General features: G+C 46.6%; 9 protein-coding genes across 9 annotated transcripts; 4 read left to right on the top strand and 5 right to left on the bottom strand.

The window, feature by feature from the left end:
- Positions 1-139: 139 nt before the first annotated feature.
- On the bottom strand, positions 140-1,706 carry N7517_003975 (succinate--CoA ligase subunit beta; the record flags this gene model as incomplete). The annotated part of the gene is made up of 7 exons (XM_056721705.1): positions 140-235; positions 285-406; positions 457-1,211; positions 1,264-1,360; positions 1,417-1,489; positions 1,540-1,614; positions 1,668-1,706. The coding sequence occupies 7 exons, from the start codon at positions 1,704-1,706 to the stop codon at positions 140-142; spliced, it is 1,257 nt and encodes a 418-aa protein (XP_056577955.1).
- Positions 1,707-1,911: 205 nt separating this feature from the next.
- N7517_003974 (VOC family protein) lies at positions 1,912-3,508 on the bottom strand (the record flags this gene model as incomplete). The annotated part of the gene is made up of 2 exons (XM_056721704.1): positions 1,912-1,994; positions 2,635-3,508. 2 exons carry the CDS (start codon positions 3,506-3,508, stop codon positions 1,912-1,914), a joined length of 957 nt encoding a protein of 318 aa, XP_056577954.1.
- Positions 3,509-4,364: 856 nt separating this feature from the next.
- On the bottom strand, positions 4,365-6,382 carry N7517_003973 (uncharacterized protein; the record flags this gene model as incomplete). The annotated part of the gene is made up of 5 exons (XM_056721703.1): positions 4,365-4,996; positions 5,056-5,239; positions 5,302-5,949; positions 6,021-6,251; positions 6,308-6,382. 5 exons carry the CDS (start codon positions 6,380-6,382, stop codon positions 4,365-4,367), a joined length of 1,770 nt encoding a protein of 589 aa, XP_056577953.1.
- A 398-nt stretch (positions 6,383-6,780) lies between these two features.
- On the top strand, positions 6,781-6,994 carry N7517_003972 (uncharacterized protein; the record flags this gene model as incomplete). Its single annotated transcript, XM_056721702.1, has 2 exons — positions 6,781-6,901; positions 6,930-6,994. 2 exons carry the CDS (start codon positions 6,781-6,783, stop codon positions 6,992-6,994), a joined length of 186 nt encoding a protein of 61 aa, XP_056577952.1.
- A 1,254-nt stretch (positions 6,995-8,248) lies between these two features.
- On the top strand, positions 8,249-9,370 carry N7517_003971 (SGNH/GDSL hydrolase family protein; the record flags this gene model as incomplete). Its single annotated transcript, XM_056721701.1, has 4 exons — positions 8,249-8,542; positions 8,605-8,696; positions 8,753-9,294; positions 9,345-9,370. 4 exons carry the CDS (start codon positions 8,249-8,251, stop codon positions 9,368-9,370), a joined length of 954 nt encoding a protein of 317 aa, XP_056577951.1.
- A 1,093-nt stretch (positions 9,371-10,463) lies between these two features.
- Positions 10,464-11,123, top strand: N7517_003970 (uncharacterized protein; the record flags this gene model as incomplete). The annotated part of the gene is made up of 3 exons (XM_056721700.1): positions 10,464-10,740; positions 10,801-10,905; positions 10,966-11,123. 3 exons carry the CDS (start codon positions 10,464-10,466, stop codon positions 11,121-11,123), a joined length of 540 nt encoding a protein of 179 aa, XP_056577950.1.
- A 73-nt stretch (positions 11,124-11,196) lies between these two features.
- Positions 11,197-12,375, bottom strand: N7517_003969 (gelsolin family protein; the record flags this gene model as incomplete). Its single annotated transcript, XM_056721699.1, has 1 exon — positions 11,197-12,375. One exon carries the CDS (start codon positions 12,373-12,375, stop codon positions 11,197-11,199), a length of 1,179 nt encoding a protein of 392 aa, XP_056577949.1.
- An 887-nt stretch (positions 12,376-13,262) lies between these two features.
- On the bottom strand, positions 13,263-13,732 carry N7517_003968 (RNA recognition motif domain-containing protein; the record flags this gene model as incomplete). Its single annotated transcript, XM_056721698.1, has 4 exons — positions 13,263-13,365; positions 13,423-13,529; positions 13,591-13,663; positions 13,713-13,732. The coding sequence occupies 4 exons, from the start codon at positions 13,730-13,732 to the stop codon at positions 13,263-13,265; spliced, it is 303 nt and encodes a 100-aa protein (XP_056577948.1).
- A 2,551-nt stretch (positions 13,733-16,283) lies between these two features.
- N7517_003967 (glutamine-hydrolyzing GMP synthase) lies at positions 16,284-19,273 on the top strand (the record flags this gene model as incomplete). Its single annotated transcript, XM_056721697.1, has 21 exons — positions 16,284-16,328; positions 16,479-16,502; positions 16,611-16,734; positions 16,786-16,818; positions 16,875-16,914; positions 17,036-17,100; positions 17,154-17,278; positions 17,329-17,401; positions 17,466-17,494; positions 17,551-17,938; positions 17,994-18,025; positions 18,076-18,152; positions 18,201-18,244; positions 18,330-18,358; positions 18,409-18,423; positions 18,483-18,494; positions 18,552-18,593; positions 18,653-18,826; positions 18,887-19,039; positions 19,119-19,177; positions 19,237-19,273. 21 exons carry the CDS (start codon positions 16,284-16,286, stop codon positions 19,271-19,273), a joined length of 1,620 nt encoding a protein of 539 aa, XP_056577947.1.
- Between the last annotated feature and the right edge of the window lie 1,101 nt (positions 19,274-20,374).

Below are 20,374 nucleotides of genomic sequence, written 5' to 3'. Positions count from 1 at the left end.
ATAGCGAGTGTTTATTTTTATGATTCATTGTACTAGTCTCTTTCGAGTCCTGTTAGGTATCTTCGCCTCGGGTTATGACATTATTTTGCACGTTTATAGTAACAGAATGCATAACTATCTTGATTTATGAACCAATTTGTTAAAATTTCACCCCGGATGTTTTCTTCACGATCATCTGGACAGCTTCCTCAAACTCAGCTTCTACAACCAAGTCATCCAACCCGGATTGTTCGACCTACAATCTGAATTAGCTAATACTATAACAACGTAAAAGATATACTTACCAGCTTCAATCCCTTTTCACTATTAGTACCCTGCAACCGAACCACAACGGGACATTTAAAACCACCCATCTCCGTAGCAGCACCAACTATCGCCTCGGCAATCATATCACATCGCACAATCCCTATCATCGATTAGTTATTCAATTCCCACACTGTTTACACGTATACTCACCTCCATAAATATTAATCAAAATCCCTTTAATCCTCTTATCCTTCAACAAAATCCCAAAAGCCCTTGACAAAGCCTCCTTCGTCGCCCCACCCCCAACATCCAGAAAATTCGCACATTTCCCTCCATACAAACTAACAAGATCATTAGTCGCCATCGCCAACCCAGCCCCGTTAACAATATTCCCAATATTCCCGTCAAGTCGCACATAAGAAAGCCCCAATTCCGCCAGCTGATACTCCTCCTCTTCTTCCGGTGATCGTTCCTCCAACGCAAATATCTCCTTCTGCCTATATCTTGCTGAATTATCAACCCCTAATTTAGCATCCAGACAGATAAACTCGCCATCTTCCGTGCGAACCAGTGGATTCAATTCAACAAGCGTCGCGTCTTTTTCTTTGAATAGCTGGACCATCTGCACAAGGATCCGGTGTATATCCTTCATCTCGGTATCCGAGAATCCCAACTCGGCTTGGACATACGCATGGATCTCGTCGGTTATGCCTGTTGAGAGTCCGAACCAAAGTTTGTGGAGATTGTCGACGTTCGATTCGATGTTTGTTCCACCCGATGAGGAAATGAGTAGGACCGGTGAGGTACGCTGCCGATCGAATGTCATTGCCAGATAGTATTCCTGTGCGATGGATATGGCTTTGTAGATGTAGAGCTTGTCGACGCGAAGTCCGTCTTCTGGGGTTTGTGCTGTTGTCAAGTAGGAGCCGAGCATGTTGGTGGCACTTTTGAAGGCATCGTCTGGTCTGATGTTGTTAGATTTGGGTTTCGGTTGCTTTAGTTTTGGTGGGAACTCACGAGTTGACCATTCGGACGCCGCTTTTGCCATCACTGTTGAATTTGCCTTTTCCGCGTCCGCCTGCGAGGACTTGAGCTTTTATCATTGATGGTGCATCTGATGGGATTTTAGTTTTGGGTAGATGAGCGATTTTGGAGATTGTGTGGACTTACTGATCTTGGAGACGACATTCTTGGCTTGCTCTGGAGTTGTAACTAGGACTCCTGGTGGAACTGGTAGTTTGAACTGGGTTATATTAGCACCGAGTGGTTGCCTTGCAGGAAGGGGTATCTTACTTCTTTGAGTAGGTTGTATGAATGGTGTTCGAGCAGACTTAACTGTCGTACTTGGGCTCTGAGGGGCGCATGGTTCTGTATGATGGTTAATATGTCGTTCCTGATTGCTGCTAGGAGATTTTACAAACATTTTGGAAGGTACGGACGATCGAACGCCAGGTAATCATGGTGGGTTATGTATTTTGAATGCTAGGATATCAACCCCGGAGAGGTTCTGGGGCTAGATATATGTTGGATTGATGACATCAATATATCGATTTTGGTTAACTAGTTCCTTTCCGAAAGTTTATTTACGAGCCTGACCTAATGACTTCTTTGATTTTGTTCTTGAAACACAATATCATATCCTTAATTGCAATAAGTTAAATGGGATTATATGGCCAAATCATCAAGTTCTTGCCAGTCTGGCTCAAGGTCGAGGGCAACCACGAGGATGAGGGGCGGGAGGTGCGGCACTGGAGAATGGGATAAATGTAACCACAGATATTAAGAAGTTGAGAATTATAATAAAAAGATTTTATCTTTTGTAAGCAAAATTTCAAGTTCTTTTGCCATGTAAACGACCTGTGAATTACTATATTGAGTTAGTTTCGCTGTCTTGGGTTGAAGCTCGTTTGTTGTTGGGTTGAAGCTCTTCAGGGCGAAGGGAGGCGAGGCACGCGCAAAGAAGTCCGTGATAGGAATAGAACATAATATGGCGTTGCAAGAGCATCACCGAGGTTGAAACATGAATTAGGAACCAATTTGTAGCAATTTTAGATAATCCAGCCAAATAATATCATGTTTGATGCCCACTTCACCCGCGCGGATTAGTCTCCCCCTTACTGCAAGCTGTCTGAAATTGGCAACAAGTGAATACTAGAATGAACTACCTGCGCAGATACTGTTACAGCTACTAGCAAAAAGGAGGAAGAGAAAGAAGAACCATTGTCGTTCAATCTAGCAAAAAAGCAGGGTATTTATACCCGAGTCTGACAAACAATCTGCTCAGTCTGGAAGCAAAACAAGCATGGAATGGTCCAAGGTCCAACAGATACGCACTAACACGTTACTAGATTCCCTTTGACTTCTCTAGCCAGATCGTGGACTCGATACCCGTGGAGCCCAACGGGCGCCTCATCTCGTCGCCAGGGCCATCGGACTTGACAGCGATGACAAGATCAGAGAATCCAATTCCCCTCTCTTGCATACGCTTGATGTCTCGTTCAGTCTCGGCAGCACGCACAACTACCGTCGAACGGGTATGCCCCTGGGGCACACCAATGTCGATTATATGCGAGGTTTTCCCGGCGGCAGGTTCGACGTTGGAGCCTAGGATCTTGGAATAGACGCGGACATATTCGGTTTGCAGGTGCTTGGGCACGAGGATATCACAGGCCGCTATTCCAACGGCACCGCAAGGATGCGTCGTTTTCTTCTCGTCCAGACTTGGGACCCTGTCTGTTCGCGGAGTGATATCGTGGCAGAAGAATGGGACGTCAATTCTGCCGTCGGCGAAAAGCTCTTGACCGGGCGTTTTTTCACCTTTGGAGAATTCTGGCCGTGTGACCTTCCACTTGATCTCCAAGCCGTCAGCTTTTTTGCGTGATCCTGCAATCGGCGTACCGAGTTTGACACCAAGACCGGCATCCTTCTCGGGCCCCGAGGACAATCGTTCATTGACCGTCCCAACCGATTCCTCGGCGGAGTGGGTTGTATCGGTGATTGCAAAGTCAATCAGTCCTGGGGTCTTTCGCCCCCAGAATCTCATCGGCAAGTTCTCATCGTCCAGAGACGGTGGTGTGTCGTACCAGTTGAAGAACTCCAGGTAGCTGCCGTCAGCGAAGATGACTAATTTGTTGCGAGATGGTTGGCCATCGTGGGAACCTCCAGGGGTGACGGTGAAGTTGTCGGTGACCCAGGCGGGTAGGTTTTCAAAGAAGGGGGTATCGACAAGAAGAACGATATGATCTTGTTGTGTAGAAGTCATGATAGAGGCTTTTGATTGTGATTTATTGTGGAGTGTAATGACTTTATGCGACAATCTGATCAAGTTTGGGGAAATGGAGGTCTCGAGAAGCCCATTAAATAGGACACAAATGGACAATATCTAGTCGATACTCTTAACAAATATTTTCACCTAGTTAGAGATGTCTCATCAGTGGCTGGATAGCTAAGACGCGGAAGGACTTTGGGGAACATGCCCAGGAACTTTGGGCTCGCAGCGAGTCATTCTCTCAGATCATCGGCACATGATTTGGCCCGAGCACGAATGGCCGCAAAGATCCCCGAATATGCAGCTTCCAAAAATTACATAATTCATTTTGGCCCCAAATCACTTTATCATATAATATATTATATATATAATATTTTGTCTCTCCGACGGTGCGAAGGATGCACTGTTCGTGCCGAATTTACCAGCCGACAAGAGACAATAGAACTTGGCTTTGGCACGCTTGACAAGATGTTCGCAATATACTCTAAGCCTTGGTGGAACGATATACCTCATAGCTCTGTCATCAAGAACGGACTCATTCAAACGGAGACTCATGATGAGGTTGATTTGCCTCATTCATTTTGGGCTTCATTTCAGAATTGAGCGAAATCTCTGTCGATCGCAACGGCTCTGTGTCTCCCGATGTGTATCGACTGCCAATCGTTAACCTTCTGGTCTTAGGGGTACGAGAAAGCATCCCGTACGTGGCCTAAATTCTGTCGGATAAAATCTGTAGTATTCGGACCTGTGAATAACATGGGTAGGGCGAATCAGAAAGCAAGAATAGTGACCATACATATCTTGAGATATAGACAGACTTGAAAGAAAATGGAACATTGATGTTAGATTGTCAATCCCAAAGTAGAAACGCGAAAACACCGAGAATGGGAAATGGCGCGAAACAATAAACAAACTTCGCCCAAATGGAGATATGGAAATTCCCAAACAAAAGACTGTATATCTTAAGCACGAAATGTAAAAAATAGTTAAATAAAGGTCTCCTTTCCGAAAATACAGTCTCCGCCAACAAAGACAAAAGAATGAGTATAAAAACCCAAAGACCCAAGAAGAGGGTGGTACCATCTAAGAGCCACCCGCTCATGTAGCCAGGACCACGTTCTGCCGACATGCTGATAACCCGGAAAGAAAAATTGGCTAGGGCTATAAAGACCTGATTGGATATTTTGGGGTGCGAGACCCAATCATTGTCGGGGTCGTTCAGGTCCATGGGGTTTCGGTTTGGGTCAGAAAAGAGTCCGGGTACGGTTTGGTTGTCAGAGAGAAGTGATTCATCATCTTGTGTAGGAGTCGTCTCTGGCGTGGGAGTCGTCTTGTCTTGTGCGGGAGTCGTCTCTGGTGCAATAATCGTCTCTGGTGCAAGGATCGTCTCTGGTGCAAGGATCGTCTCTGGTGCAAGGATCGTCTCTGGTGCAAGGATTGTCTCTGGTGCGGGGGTCGTCTCTGGTGCGAAATGCTCATATTCTACGCGAGTATTAGGCCTCCTAGTTGATCCTAGATAATGATCACCATATTTCACTCACCTTCCTGGAAGTACTCAACTATTGTGATGAGCGGTGGAGCTAGTAATACCACAGAAGCAATTTGACCATACGACCAATCATTGAAACCAGTCAACGAACCCTCGAGGCCCATCTTTTCCGGTCGATATATGGTCAATATCAATCGAAAAATACCAAAGACGAAGGCCATAATCAACCAGAGAACCTAAAGGGTAAGTTAGAAAACATAGCACGTAGTCAACAAACTTCCCGTGTATGAAAGCTGACCTCTTTAGCAGTAGAATCCAACACATCCACGAGCACCCAGCACGTGGTGTAGACAGATAAGAGAGGAATGTAGAAAAGCATCAATCTCAAACCCCGTGGGGGCCTAGATGCTTGGCTCTTGTCGTGCGTAATGCTCCAGTCATAGACAATGCGTAGCACCCTTCGTATATGTCTTGAAAGGAAAGTTCTGGCTTGCTCAACACCAACTGAAAGTGTATCGTAGACGCTAATCACCCTCAAAATAAATCCAAGGATTAACAAGATCATTGAGTAATTCATGGACAAAAATGCCGAGTTCATCCCCGGACGAGGGCGCATATAGCAGATTGCAGAGTCACTAAAACTCGGGCGATCGTTATTATCTGCGTCAAAGGCCCAGTGATAGTTCCCGGTAAAACTAATCCCGACGAGTAATATTATCACCAATGCACCCACTGCTAGTAACCTTAATATCCGCTCGGTAGGGTGGTTGCGGAGATAGTCACGCAGAAGCGTTAAGCAAGATAACTGAGTCAGGCAGGAAATCCAGGCTAGCTGAACGATGACTTGCCAATGGTAGGTTGACAGCCCGCATTTAAGCTTGAGAATCCCGCTAATTAGGATACTGAAACCTATCCCTATTTGCATATCGCTGAATGCTCTGATACACTATTTTTTTTTTCGAGGTTATTCTTAGCCATTTCTGATTCACTAATCGGATCTGATGAAAATTGACCCACTTTGAGTAAGGAGCTTGAGAGTTTTTTGCTGCCATTTGTGACGAAACGTGCCTGCCAGAAGGTTGCTTTGATCTGTGCTAAGGTGTTTACGTCTATCGGGTTAGGTCGAAACGGAGTTGGAGTTTGATCATCTTTTCGACACGGTTCGCGGGTTGGATCATGGACGGTGATGTAGTGGACGCAAATGAGGACTACGGCGAAGCCGGCAGTCACGATATTGTTGATAATAATCTAAGTATGTGAGACGCGCCCGTGGACGAAAGACAGATCTATGGGGAAATGCATACTCCAATCCCAGTGATATCGCTGTTTGGAGAAAATGCGGGGGCGGGAGCTGAGCAGTTAAAGCTACAAGAAGACATAGCGTGGCCGGGCGTGACAGAGTAGCGTCTAATTGCTTTCCCGTAGATCCATCAGTGTCTCTCTATTGTAGATTGTTGTTAGGTTGAATTTATCGCGGCATGGGGCTTTTCTAGGTATCCTTGCTTACCCACGTGATGATGAGCCTGAGTACTCCGTATAGGTATAGCTTCTATGAGGCATGTTTTCCTTTCCAACTAACATCAGTATACTAGTCTACGTACTCCTAGTCGATCCAAGTGCAATCATTTCCCAAACCAGTGTTTTGGACTGTGCCGTTTGCCCGGCTGGCCAATGGTAAATACCTCATGAGGCCGGAATTTGGAATAATTTTAGGCAACCCTAATTTTGCTTTTCCAATAATGCCCAAGGCGCATTGGCTTACGGGGTCTGAGGAATAATGCGCACAATTGGCCACATTGGGGCCATGGCACTGCACTGCCATCGCATAATCTTTAAGAGCCTCAATGATATGCACAAAAATGCCCAAAGAGTGCAGGTAAAAGATCCCGCTAAGGTCCGTGCGTCTAGAATTCTTTTTCTTACAAGACGGTCTGATGCAGCGTGGCGGCGCCAATGGGGATATGCTTCTTACGCAGGGTAAGGAGAAGTGATTGGATAAATCGACTATGTTCTTTCGAACATTTTTCTTTGTTAGGCTCGCGATTGCTCTATTGATCTAAAAATAACCGAGGATGTTGATCAACCCGGGTGGCTGTAAGCTCGAGTATTAAGCCTCATGGATTCTGTACGAATCTAGCAGCTTAGACTCGACCCAGCAACAAGTGTAGCGAAAAGGTATCAAGGTGGCCTATGGGTGAGCTAGTCAGTTCATATTCACTCTCAATGAATCATCTGATCAAAGCAGCCGCTGCCAGATAGTCCGCCAAAATCACCGCCAAGTACTCTATATCTTTTGAACCTTTGTACGTGTTTCACGGGCACTCCTCCGTGTAAGTATATTGCCTCAAACTGACAAGTTAGCCCCCGCTTCCGTTGTCTGAGCCCAGTCCATCTATCGCCTGGGCAAGCTCTTCACTTGCCCGAAGCGATGGGGCGCATCTTATCCTGAGGTCCATGATATGGGACATGCATCCCAGAGCCTCACACTACATCATTGCACAGCAATAATACCCGATAGAATATAGGCCTGAGTCACCGGAGCATGCACGTGGGCTATGTCCAGACTTCAGATGGTCAACTTGTGCTATGGGTCGACGCCCCAGTGTATCAGGGACCATTTCCTCGGGCGCCCAGGCGGACAAGCGAAATGAACCCTCGGTGTTGATTCGCGAGGGGAAGCACTATACAAGCCTCGGGGACAAAAAGTCTTGGCATATAGTGTAATGGGGGTATAGCCGGGATGGTTGATAAGGTTAAACCACAGGATAGAGTTGGCAAATTGGACTAGAATGTACAATGTGGAAATTATCAAAATGAAAAGTCACAAAGTCAAGACCCTGAAAGTCTCAGTGATGTTTTCTTAGACTATACCCGAATGGGAATAGTATTGCTGTGTGACCAGCCTCCAATAAAATATCTCTTCCCTCTGCCCAATTCAGACATATATTCCTATAATTCAAGGCAGCATTGATAAAACAATGAACTTACATTGGCTCTCAAAGATCGCCAGGGGTCACAACCAGTTTGGTTTTGGCCTATCCGACTGAGGCTTAGATAGTGTGAGATCGCCCCTGAGTTCTGCCCAGCCCCCCAGTGGGCCTAAATTAGCTCACGCAAAATCTACTGGCAAATCAAGAGGCTAAGAAAGCACATCTGATCGCCCGAATCTGACGTTGAAATTTATTCAGTAAATATAAGAAAATGGGGATTCCCGGTTAACGTTCCTGCAAATCATTCTACACACCATGAGGCAGTCGACGCCCATTTTCTGGGTTGTCCAGGCTTGTCTAATATGGCTGACATTGGTATCAGCATCGTCTGCCATTTCTGATCTGTCAGACTCCGATGTCTCTGCGCTGCAAGCCCGTGACACAAAGCCGTTTCCGCTGAGGATTTTGCCCCTCGGTGCATCTATTACCAGAGGGTACAAATCGAAAGATGGAAATGGATATCGGAAATGGCTTCGAGAGCAGTTGCGTTATGCTGGATGGGAGGTTGACATGATTGGTACCCTGAAGAGTGGTACTATGCATGATAATGTGAGTTACCCGGTTGTTGCTTTTGTCCTCTCATTAAAGAATACATTTTGACTGTTTGCCAGGACCATGATGGACATGTCGGCTGGAGAATTGATCAAATAGCAGCTCATGCCAAGACGATCATCCCCCAGCAACCTAATCTAATCCTTCTCAAGTGGGTCTCAAATGGCTGGTGCAAACATTTCTGTGACACTAACATATCCCCCACAGTGCTGGCACAAATGATGCTCTACAAGATTACAAAGTAGACACCGCAGGCAAGCGGATGGACTCTCTCCTAACATACCTCTTCGACAACATCCCCAACACAACCATCATCCTATCAACTCTCACATACAATGGAAAGGGCCCCGAATTGGCCACAGAAATCAGCACACAGTATCTAAAACTTGCAGCGGATCGCCGAGCACAAAATGATCGTCTCGTCATCGCTGATATGAGCACCTTCATTCAGTGGGACCAATTCGTGGATAAAATCCACCCCACAGCAGCTGGCTACAAGGAAATGGCATCGGTCTGGTGGGCGGCCATTCAAGAAGCAGAGAAAGAAGGTTTCCTCAATGCGCCAAAATCCACCTCTACGTATAATGGTACAATCAGCAAGACCCGTGAAAAGCAGCTCGATGATAGCACCGGTAACCCGAGTCTGCCTGCATACACAGCACCGCCTCAGCCTACCATAACAGTTAGTAACGGCTCGACTCGATCCGGGCAGTGGCATCTGTGGGCTGTTGGGGTCCAGATGATTATGAGTACGTCCCCGTTTCTCCCTGTACGTCCTGGGCAAGACTAACCTATCTAGTGTGCATCGGGCTCTCTTATGTATGATATGATGGGAACCGACATCAAAAACAATCAAAAACAATTTAAAATATATCAAACCATCCCAAACCCCAACAGTCATGTATAAGGCTACCTAGGTAGGTACCCAGGTATACCGATAAACCCAGTAACCGCGAATTGGAGTGTAAAAAAGAACCCTAAACTCTCACGACAACTCCCAGCCCATGTCTCGGCGTTGGGATTAGGATGCGCCGATGGAATTACCTGTACATCAGGATACATTTCTAGCAGATTGGGGAGATAGAATACAGTTGGCATATCGCAGAGCGGCGTGGCCGGAGATTAGAGTGGAGAGTTGTTTTTGGCGTGTTGGGGTGTCATTGGTGTGAGTGGTTGCGATTAGGAGGTCTTGATTTGGGCGATGTGCAGGCATGGGGTCATGTGTTATGTATAAGTGTTTTAGGGCGGCTTAGGGGGAGGATATTGCTGTGTGGGGAGACCGGCGCTGACTACGAGGAGGGGTTGGGGTTCGGGCTAAGTACTTGTCTGTGAGGAAGCGGAACATTTTAGGAGTTTCTGGTGTCTTATAGAGTTTACTTCAGGTGTTGTTGTAGTATTATGGTAGGACGGTTGATTTAGTTATGTGTTTTGACGGGTAGAGGTTCTATATATATTGAAGGTCCCGAGGAATGACTCTCACATCAGCGGGGGAATAGGGTTAATTAGGCGTCCGGCTGTTCCTGCATGAGTGTCTAGGCGTGTTAATTGCATATAAATTCCATGTCCAGCTCAAGTCGGATCAGATAAAGCATGTGAACGGGGAGACGTGGAAATATATTCCGACTTGAGACCGAAAGAGATATGTGAGTGACAACAATAAGTCAACCCTGGTGTGCTTCCAAATGTGGGTTCACCCCGACGCTCCACCGACAAGGAGAGAATTCAATTGCCTTAGAATATTCTCTGTGCCTCTCCAAACGTCAAGTTGGACTTCCAAGCCGAGCCGGGCCACCATGACGTCACCACCGGAGCTACCTTGGAAGCTCCAGGACTATTTCAAGCTACACGTTTCTTCCTCTTGACAATCTCCTTCTTACAGATATCCAAACACCTCCTTCTCTACACAATCCTGATCAAAATGTCCGAATCCTTCGCCATCCTCCGCCAACGCCGCTCCGACGAGCTAGCCAAACTCGCCGACGAACACCTCCAACACGATCTACAATCTGGAGACCGCGACAAGCTCAATGCAGCTGCATCTTCAATTTCCCTGTGGACGACAGTCGGCTCTGCGGTCGGTGTGAGTCTCGGTCTTCTAGCCGCCATCCGACTACGCGGTTCGCGGAAGGCGTTCTTCTCTGCTATTCGTGCGCAACAGAAACCTACGAAGGTTATGTTTGAAGATGGAAGGACTGGTATGTTTCTTTGGGGTGCTTGAGGTGAAAATGATCGATGTGGCTAAATCGTGTGTTTAGAGGATATTCCTGATCTCACGCCGCTGTTGAAACCCACTACTTTGGGTGATGTCGCGACTTATTTCTTTGCCTCGGTCGGTGGATTGCTTTTGGGTGGAGAGCTTGGTAAGATTCCCTTTGATGTGATGGTTGTTTGGGATTGTGCTAACTTGGAATTGTGTGTAGGCTTTGCTGGCGGTGCGGCGAAAGGAACGAGGACTATTACTTCGGATCCCGAGAGCAAAAAGAGAATCGAGACTGCCTTTAGGAGATTCCGGGCTGATGTGCTGCGGAAACAGGCCGATGCTTTGGATAAAGGCGTACAAGAGTACGTTCTGATCTAAGGGAATAAAATAGATATTGGATCTTGTAAGATTATTTATTTCATTTATGTCACAGTTATGATATATGTACAATTCAGACCTCCAAGGCCTTCAAGAATGCTGGACTCTCATAGCCCTGCGAAACCTTCGAAATCGGCGTAAGATACGCCTCAGAAGACTCCTGACCCTCCTGAATCTTCCGAACATAGAACTGCGCAACCTTGAGCCACATCGCCTTCTCACTCGCACTAGCCTCAGACCCCTGCCAAACCCAGACCCTGTTTCCAGTATCATAAAGGAAAACATCATTCCCATCCAAATCAGACCGGTCAACCCGCTCTCCATCCTTAACAAGATCAAAAGACAGTTCCCCAGACGCATCACTGAGTCTGAAAAGCTTGCGCGAACGAGCACTTTCATCGACACCCCTCTTCGAAAACCGCCCAGGTCTCGACGCCTCCAAGGTAGACGGAGCGACATCCCTCCCACCGAGCAAATCAACAAAGATCTTCGACCTAGATTCAAGCTGAGACAAAACCTCAACATCAACATGCTTCGCCTGCGTCATATCATTAACCACCTGCGCAGCCTTAGCCTTCTCCATCGGACTACACTTCTTCCCCTGCCAAACCCAAATCTTATCCCCCTTATCCAAAACAAACACATCGTTCTCATCGAGACTCTCCCACCTCGGCTCGACCTCATGCACAATAAGCGAATCAACGCGCGCAATACCAGGATGTTTAAAAACACGCAGTAAAGTCAACACATCCGCCCGAGCCTCAGGCTCAACATGCGTGAATCCCGAGCGCACACCACCCGACCGAATCCCATAGTTCCGGAACAAAGCGAGGAACTCGTCGGAGGGGTGTTGCTGCACCTCGCGGTGCTGTGTCGCAGCTCCATGCAGGAACTCATCCAGCTCGACGGTCTTGTATGCGGCGACGCCGGCTTCATCTTGGGTTGTTTTGCTGCCGAGCCAAAAGAAGATATCGCGGCCGAGCTTGTCGTCGCCGACTTTGTAGGTGTGGAGGACGATGAAGCTGTCGCCGTCGTAGAATTGGCCGGTTTTTTCTTTCGGCCAGGGGATTACTTGGAAGTTTTCGATGCGCCAGATTAGGAGGCCTGGGGTTTTGGGGATGGTTTGCCAGGCGGGTTCGGTGAGGGATGAGTTGTACTTGACGCGGTGGTCGAGGTCGGTGCCGATTAGCTCGACGTTGCTGTCTTTGATGTCGTATTCTTTTGGGTGGACGAGGCCATCATGAGGTGCCATATTGTATGTGTGTGTGTGTGTGTGTGTGTGTGTATGTGTGTTGTGTATCAAAGTAGAAAGAATGTTGATAAACAGGCAGTGGGTCCAGGTGGCTGAGCCGCGGGGCATCGCTCTTTGGGAACAATTGGCCAATGACGTCGGTAATGTTCGAACTATTTTTAGTCAGTGCAAGGTTCCAGAGCTTTGTATGTTGATATGAGGCTGAAAGCTATAGGAGAGACAGGGGAAAAGGTTCTTGGTATAGGCCTTTGAGCCGCCTTGGTGGCATGTCAAGAAATGTATTTTTGTCACATTGTGACTTCAATTGTGTCTGATTTACATGAGAAACTACATGGACACTTGCTAGAGACAAAAGTATAAGGTGAGCTCATACAAACATCAAACAACCAAGATTTAGTTGGTCGGACAGGTCAATAACATCCTGCCCTGATGAAAACTTTTGAAATTTTTGAAATTTTCAGAGCGGAGCCAAATTTTCATACAGAGGACACGCATGTGTTCCCCCTTTGCAATTGCCAGTGACACCACTTGTGAGATATGTAGAATGCGACCAATAGGTTTAATCTAAGTCTAGCCTTATGGCACCCTTGCATCAAGTTGGGCACAAGTCTTTAAAAAAATTTACAGAAAAAAAAAGAAAAAAAAACCAAAATATTTGTGTAAATCAGTGCACGAGATGATCGGCTCTGAATTGAAATTCCAAATGTCCTAGAGGTATATGAAACATCGAGGGAAAATACTATCTACTTCTGGAGTAACTCTAGTAACTGCCTTGTGACTGATTTCTCATGGGCGCACAAAGGCACCGTTCATCAACGCTAAGCGTCAAAATATCACGTTTTTCTCCGCATAACCATCGCGCACTTTTTCAAGGTCACTGATCACGTTTACCAGCGGCCACCACCGGCACCGCCACCACCACCGTTGAAGCCAGAGCCACCGGCGGGGCGAGCGTTGGCGAGGTTGACACGGATGCGACGACCATCGAGACTGGAGCGAGGTTAGTGGATGTGTTGGTTTTGTAGGGGAATTGGAAAAAAAACGTACTCCTGCTCGTTAAGAGCGTTGATGGCGGCCTCGGCCTCCTCAGCGGAAGAGAAGGTGACGAAACCGAATCCGCGGGAGCGGCCAGTCTCACGGTCAACCATGACGATCTGAAGAGAGAGAGAATGTTAGTGGTCTGAAGCGAAAGGGAAAATTCGGATTTTCACGTACAGAGTCGACAATGTTGCCGAACTCACCGAAGGCCGCGCGCAGCGACTCGTCGCTGGTGTGCCATGAAAGGTTTCTAGTAACAGTCAGTATCAAGAGTCACGAATAGATGGAATTTGACATACCCGACGTAGATCTTAGACATTTTGAAAGAAAGTGGGAGTCACGAGGTGTTGATGAAGAGAATTAAAAGATGCGGGGCATCTGAGGAGATATAGGGCCTTCGTGGCGGTGAGAGGCAAAATTCATTCGCCCCGCATAAAAAAGTTGAGAACGTATCGAAAGGAGGCGAAAGAAGCAAACTCTACCATATTGCACTTGGTACATCGCATATTTTCTAGTTTCTTCTGATTCTGAGCGTTCTTTCAATTTACTATTCGTCAATCAAATTCCCCCCACATAGGTGGCCATATGAGAGTTGGTTTTGCCTGAACGGCAGAATTATCGTAGCGACAAATCCTCTGATATCTGGAATCCAACAGAACTATCCCCTTGGTATGGAACAGACTACAACAGTAACCAGGGATGCATAGGAAGTAATGGAGTCTGAACGCCACCACCTAGACTAAGGATATGAAGATGTACAGAAGTGGACAGATTTGGCAGAAGTGGATATGGTTAAATCAATCTTGCATACCACTTACATTTGAACTTACCTGCATACTTAAAAATAACCCATTCTAGAGCGTTAGCTATCAATCTACCTATCTAAAAAGAGCAAAAAAAGACAAAAACATACAACAGTGAGGATTCGGTGGTGGTCACCCACCCAACATTGGCGTGTGGCTTAAGTGCGGCTGGTAGTTAGGTAGGTGTCGCTAGGGTGAGAAATGGGTAAGCGCTACTTTAAACTGGCGCGACTGGGGGTAAGAAGGGTGAGTATATTATAGATAGGGTGAGAACTAGGTAAGGAATTACTATCGGCTGCGCGACTACCGTACTACTACTAACCCTCTTTAGTTAAAGAATTGCTAAATATTATTAGATTATACCGTTCCTCTAAAACACTTAGTATCTTAGTATCTACATATAGCTATAACTAGAAGTAATAATATACGTGGCCAGATAAAAGCGGGGTTATTATTATAGGTTCTTACCTCTATCTTATCTCTATCTCGAGTCTCTCCAGGGCTCTGTATAGCACAGGTAGAAATGATGATAAAAGGAATGAAAATACCTTCCTTGAGATGATAGCTTCGAAAATCGAGGGCTCATAACCTCTCGGAACTACTATGTAGGGCCAGGAAGAAAAGAAGGGAAAGAGTAGATTTCTAGAGAAAGGCAAACTGCCGACTACATACCAGCAAACAAGGGATTGATGCCTGAGGCATCAATTATGACCTCAGGCCACCACAACAACTATGTAGCTAGTCTTAGTTAGGGTTAGCGGGGAACAGAGCATTTACTGGTTAGTAAGCAGAATTGTAAAAAAAGAAATTAAACCCTAAGCCCTACCTGCCTAACTGGGTTTCTGCCAGACAGAAATTAATAAATAAATAATAAATAATAAGCTCACTCACCGCCTGTGGGACTGGGTAAATCCCATTATCACCTCATCCCATGCTAAAGCAATGGCTAAACATTGTAGAGACGAGAATTCAATACGATTGTCTGCCACCCCAGCTGGAGTGCCGCTATATCGGAGCCTTGGATTTTGAAATATTGGGCAATGGACCTGGCAGCCGAGGCAAGAACTCCCGTGGGAAATACTGCAGTGGAATCCCTGTCAAGATTCCACAGCTCACAATGAAACATCTGGATCAAGTCCCTGACATAGCTGCTGAACTTAGACCTGAATAATGCATTTTTTTTACCTTGAAATCGGAATTGAACCAGTTTATCCAAACTCAGATAACTGAATAATCTTCTAAGGCGCTTTTAGATGGGTACGAGGTTGATATGCAGTTTGCCTGATTGATAAATATATCAATTCAAATAACGATCAATATGGCATGGACTCTGAATGACGCTCATTAAAGCCGAGATGAAGATTTGTACACTATTCATGAAAGCTATGTCTACATCATCCAATTCAATAAAATACGGGCGAAATGCGCATACATTGAGCAATTTTATTGAGACTACAAGCAAAGGCCTATGGGGAGAGAGAAGAGGAATCATGATCTGTTCTGTCTATCAAAAGCAGGGTATTTATACCCTGAAACCAACAAAGAAATGCTCCGTCTGCAAACGAATGGAGGCATTAATGAGATGACCGACATTGTCCAACAGGTTTCTATATTTACCTTTCTTATAGGCAAATGGGACATGGCGAGGTCTTGGGTCGAACGCTGATTCTTTGTCGGCACAGCCTTTACCACCTCAACGGAGAGTGATATCTGGGGTAATAGTAACTCACCTCCCTTTAACGGGTAAAAGTCGAGACAATCATAGGCCAATCAGGCGTCAAAGGTCGTTCAGGGCTTGGTACAAATTACGCCACAATAGGAGCACAAGTCTAGACAAGGCAACCCTTTTACACCGATGCCAGACCGCCCTCAAAAGAACCCCACTGTTATGGAGGGGTGAGGGGAGTACTGCCGCACTAAAAACTGTTTCTCGAGCCACGACGCACCATTTCAAAGGCGGTGTCCCATTTAGGAGGCGGTACTACTGTACCAACAATTTTTTTTCATCTCTGACTTTGCGATCCCCGCCAATCCTCTCGATATCGATACGCCGATACCACGATCATAATGGCTCCCACTATCGAGGCCGAAGAGCCTCACAACAACTTTGACGTACGTACCCTCAATATCCTACGGAGGGCTGAATGGCGAGCCTGGAAACTCACTTGTCCTCGCTCTCCGCAACTTGCGATCGATCACCGTGCAGGCGCAATTGATTTACGAACGTATAAAGAATGGATTGGCTAACATTTGACTTTCTAGACCATTCTCGTTCTCGATTTTGGCGTATGTATCGGGAGTCCCCTTACCCCTCTGCCCCTCTTTCGGCACCTTTCAGATACTGCCTTGCTCCTGAGACCTCTAAATGGCAAATGCTGACTCCCGTTGTTGAAGTCTCAAACGAGCCATCTTATCCTGCGTCGGCTTCGGGCTCTCGGCGTCTTCGCTGAGCTGCTTCCGTGTACCACTAAGATCGCTGATCTGACATGGAAACCTAAAGGAATTGTGTTCTCTGGAGGTATGAAGTCATTAATGCATGGTTTGTGCCGAAGTCTGACTGAGCTACTAGGTCCTTCTTCTGTCTACGACGAGGGCTCGCCCCGTAAGGTTTTCGTCCCCCGAACGTCCTGTTGCCTATACTTATATTCATATGTGTAGATGTTGACCCCGGTGTTTTTGATCTTGGTGTACCTATTCTGTGAGTGTACTTCCTGCCTATTCCTTAAAATTGCACTTGGACTAATACGGGAGGTATAGGGGTATTTGGTATGGCTTGCTTTAGCATCGACACCGGTACTACACTAATACTATTCACCTAGCTATGGCTGCCAGGAGATCGCATGGCGAATCGACTCAACAAATGTTGCTCGCGGAGAGACACGAGGTTTGTAACCTTTGGAACACTATCTGAAGTTAATTCTGACACTTCTCTCGCAGAGTATGGCCACGCCGACGTTAAAATCACCAAGGTTAATAGTAATGTCGACCGACTTTTCGCTGGCTTAGGGGAGGAAATTCCTGTGTTCATGTCCCACTTCGACAAGCTAGTTAACCTGCCTACGGTGAGTGAAATGAGTCCGTATTTCCGGAGCACTACCATTGACTTTAATAGGATTTTGTGGTCATCGGTGCCACCAAGAACTCAGAGTACGCCGGCATCGCCCACGAGCAGAAGCCCATCTTTGGTTTGTCTCCCTCTAAGCTGCCTTTGTGGCCTAGTAAGAAAATATGCTAATACAAGGCAATCAGGCGTCCAGTTCCACCCTGAGCTCGAACACGTTTGTCACCAAGACCCCAAGGCATTGCACTAGAACTCTCTAATAATCGGATATAGACTCCCCGCGGAAGCGAGATTCTCCGCAACTTCAGTGTTGACATCTGCGAAGCTCAACCGAATTGGAAAATGGGCGACTTCGCCGAGCTTGAGATCGCTCGTATCCGGGATCTTGTTGGTGACCGAGCACTCGTCCTTGGGGCTGTTAGCGGTGGTGTGGATAGCACTGTTGGAGCGGCCCTAATGCGTGATGCTATCGGCGACCGCTTTAAAGCTATCCTCGTCGACACTGGATGTATGCGTCTTAATGAGTGCGAGCAGGTCAAGGAGACGCTCGGAAAACACCTGGGTATTAATCTCACAGTTGTTGAGGCTGGCGAGCTGTTCTTGAGTCGCCTTGCGGGTGTTTCTGATCCCGAAAAGAAGCGGAAGATCATTGGGTCGACTTGTGCGTACTTCAAGCTCACTGATTGGTTATTGACAGGATACTGACGATATCGAAGTTATCGATCTGTTCGAGAAAGAGGCTATCAGGGTACGCTTGACCTTCTCTAATATTCATTCCTGGCTAACAGAACTCGCCAGATCGAGAAGGAAGCAGAGAACACCCCTAACTCCGGGAAGGTGGAATTTTTCCTACAAGGAACATTATACCCCGACGTGTAAGTCATTTTGAGCTAATTGCTAAGTCCAAACTAATAGTATTTCAGTATCGAATCTTTAAGCTTCCGCGGGCCTTCTGCCACTATCAAGAGTAAGCAAGTCAACGGAGTCTCGGTGGAAGACTACCCTGAAGTCATGCAAAAGAAGAATTACACAAAAGCTGACATTGGAGATAGCTCACCACAACGTTGGCGGTCTGCCTGAGGTAAGTAATACCACCGTCCCCAACGAAAGTCTTAACTAATCAGCATATAGCGCATGATGAACGGCGTAAGTCGAAGTAGCCCAGTATCGTTTGACTTACTTACTGACTAAAATGGCTCGTTTAGCAAGGTTTGCGTGTAAGTCTACTTTCTATCTCTTCATCAACGCAGAGAAGGCTAACGTGACTTCTATAGCTGATTGAGCCGCTCAGACTTTTGTTTAAAGATGAAGTGAGGGTACGTTAATCCTGATAAGGTGGATTCTATCTTTAATTATACTAACCTAAAATGTATAGGCCATTGGTCGACAGCTCGGCATACACGAGTCGCTAGTAAATCGGCACCCCTTCCCGGGTCCTGGTATTGCCATTCGCATCCTCGGCGACGTTACCAAGGAGCGAGTGGAGATCGCCCGCAAGGCCGACCACATCTTCATCACCATGATCAAGGAGGCTGGCCTTTACGACCAGGTAAGTTGGGTCGTAAAGCGAAAACACCCGAGGTATAAGCTAATTCTTTTCTTCTCCTAGATATCTCAAGCCTTCGCTGGTCTCGATACTAATCGTAGTGTTGGTGTCTTTGGTGATCAGCGAGTTTGGGGTTACATCGTGATTCTCCGTGCTGTTGGTACTAAGGATTTCATGAGCGCAGACGTCTTTGACTTCGAGAACTCCTTCCTTAAGGTGGGCCACTCCATCCCCTCAAAACGCTCAATACCCTTCTAAGGTTTTTTTTCTACACTTACTAACCTGTCTACCCCAGGATGTTGCGCGCACTATTTGCAATCAGGTAGAGGGCGTGTCCCGTGTTGTCTATGATTTGTAAGTAGAAGTCTTCGCCTCTGTTGGTCTGGAGCCTTAAGCTAACATCGTCTTTCTAGAACCTCAAAGCCCCCTGGCACTATTGAGCTGGAATAAGCGATATAGTATAGGGAAGGCAGACAGAAGATGGATCACTTACGTTATGGAGAAGGCAAGGGAACGGGAATCAGATGGTCTAATTGAGACCAAAATGGTAACATGATCGAGAAGGAAAGAAAAATGGAGGGAAACGCTGTAAACACACGAGGGCCGGTCTTGGTGCCAACAGCCTGGTTGTTGTTATTTGAGAATTTAATTTTTCACTTGCCATAAAGCCCGAACCCTTCCTCTAATCAAGTACTGCTTATAATACAGGCATATCAATACTCTAGGAAACCCCTTCAAGAACCATATGTGTTTCTGGCTGCTAGTTCTTCGTCGGCGAGTTCAACTACTCAATGTCGGTTGTACCCAGCCTTTATCGACCTACATATGTATGCAAGCGTCCTTATCAATCTCAAACGCCGTTCTTATCTTTGAACTACGGTCTATCACACTGAGCTTGATCTTGAGTGCATCTGTCGCACTTCCCTTTTCCTCACCGCAAGCGAGTGCAAGGCACGTCGAGATCCTGGGAACGACCACGCCTTCCTTTGCAACGCATCTGGTGCCAATGAATTCGGCGTTCCAAGTAAATCTGTCCGCAATGCTTGCATGGTTGTTCCGTCGTTTCGAGTATATCGGCGTGAGACGAGCCTATACATTTAAATCCCTTGCTAGCACAATTTTCACAGTCTTGTTTCTTGTGGTTGCCGAACCCTGCTCTCATGTGCATTGGTTACACTTAGAAGGGCAATTTCTCAGGTGCTTGTCATATGCATTGATCTTGTTCTCACATCGATCGCAGATTGTGGAGTCATCTATGACGAGAAGCTTATGGGTGAAATCGGCGCAGTCATATCGAAGTGTGTAGCAGCGGTCACAGCAGCTTTGGTATGGTTGCAGAACACAGGAAACATCGGCTTTTTTACACCCGCTGCACTTGCCTTTGCAACGGCGTAGATGCTCCGTCATTGCGATAGTCTTGATTATCTTGCCACAACAATTGGAAGGCTCTGAAACTGACTCAACGTTCTGAATATGGCTGAATCCAGAGAATTCGCTTTGCACTGCTTGCAGAGCCCGCACTTCTTTGCACCACTGCTTTTCTTGACACAG

The sequence above is a fragment of the Penicillium concentricum genome (genome assembly GCF_028827145.1).
Source record: "Penicillium concentricum strain IBT 3081 chromosome Unknown utg000002l_segment0_segment0, whole genome shotgun sequence".
NCBI classification, from domain to species: Eukaryota; Fungi; Ascomycota; class Eurotiomycetes; order Eurotiales; family Aspergillaceae; genus Penicillium; species Penicillium concentricum.
The sequence above is the reverse complement of the archived record's forward strand: the minus strand, read 5'-3'. Positions and strand labels throughout refer to the sequence as shown.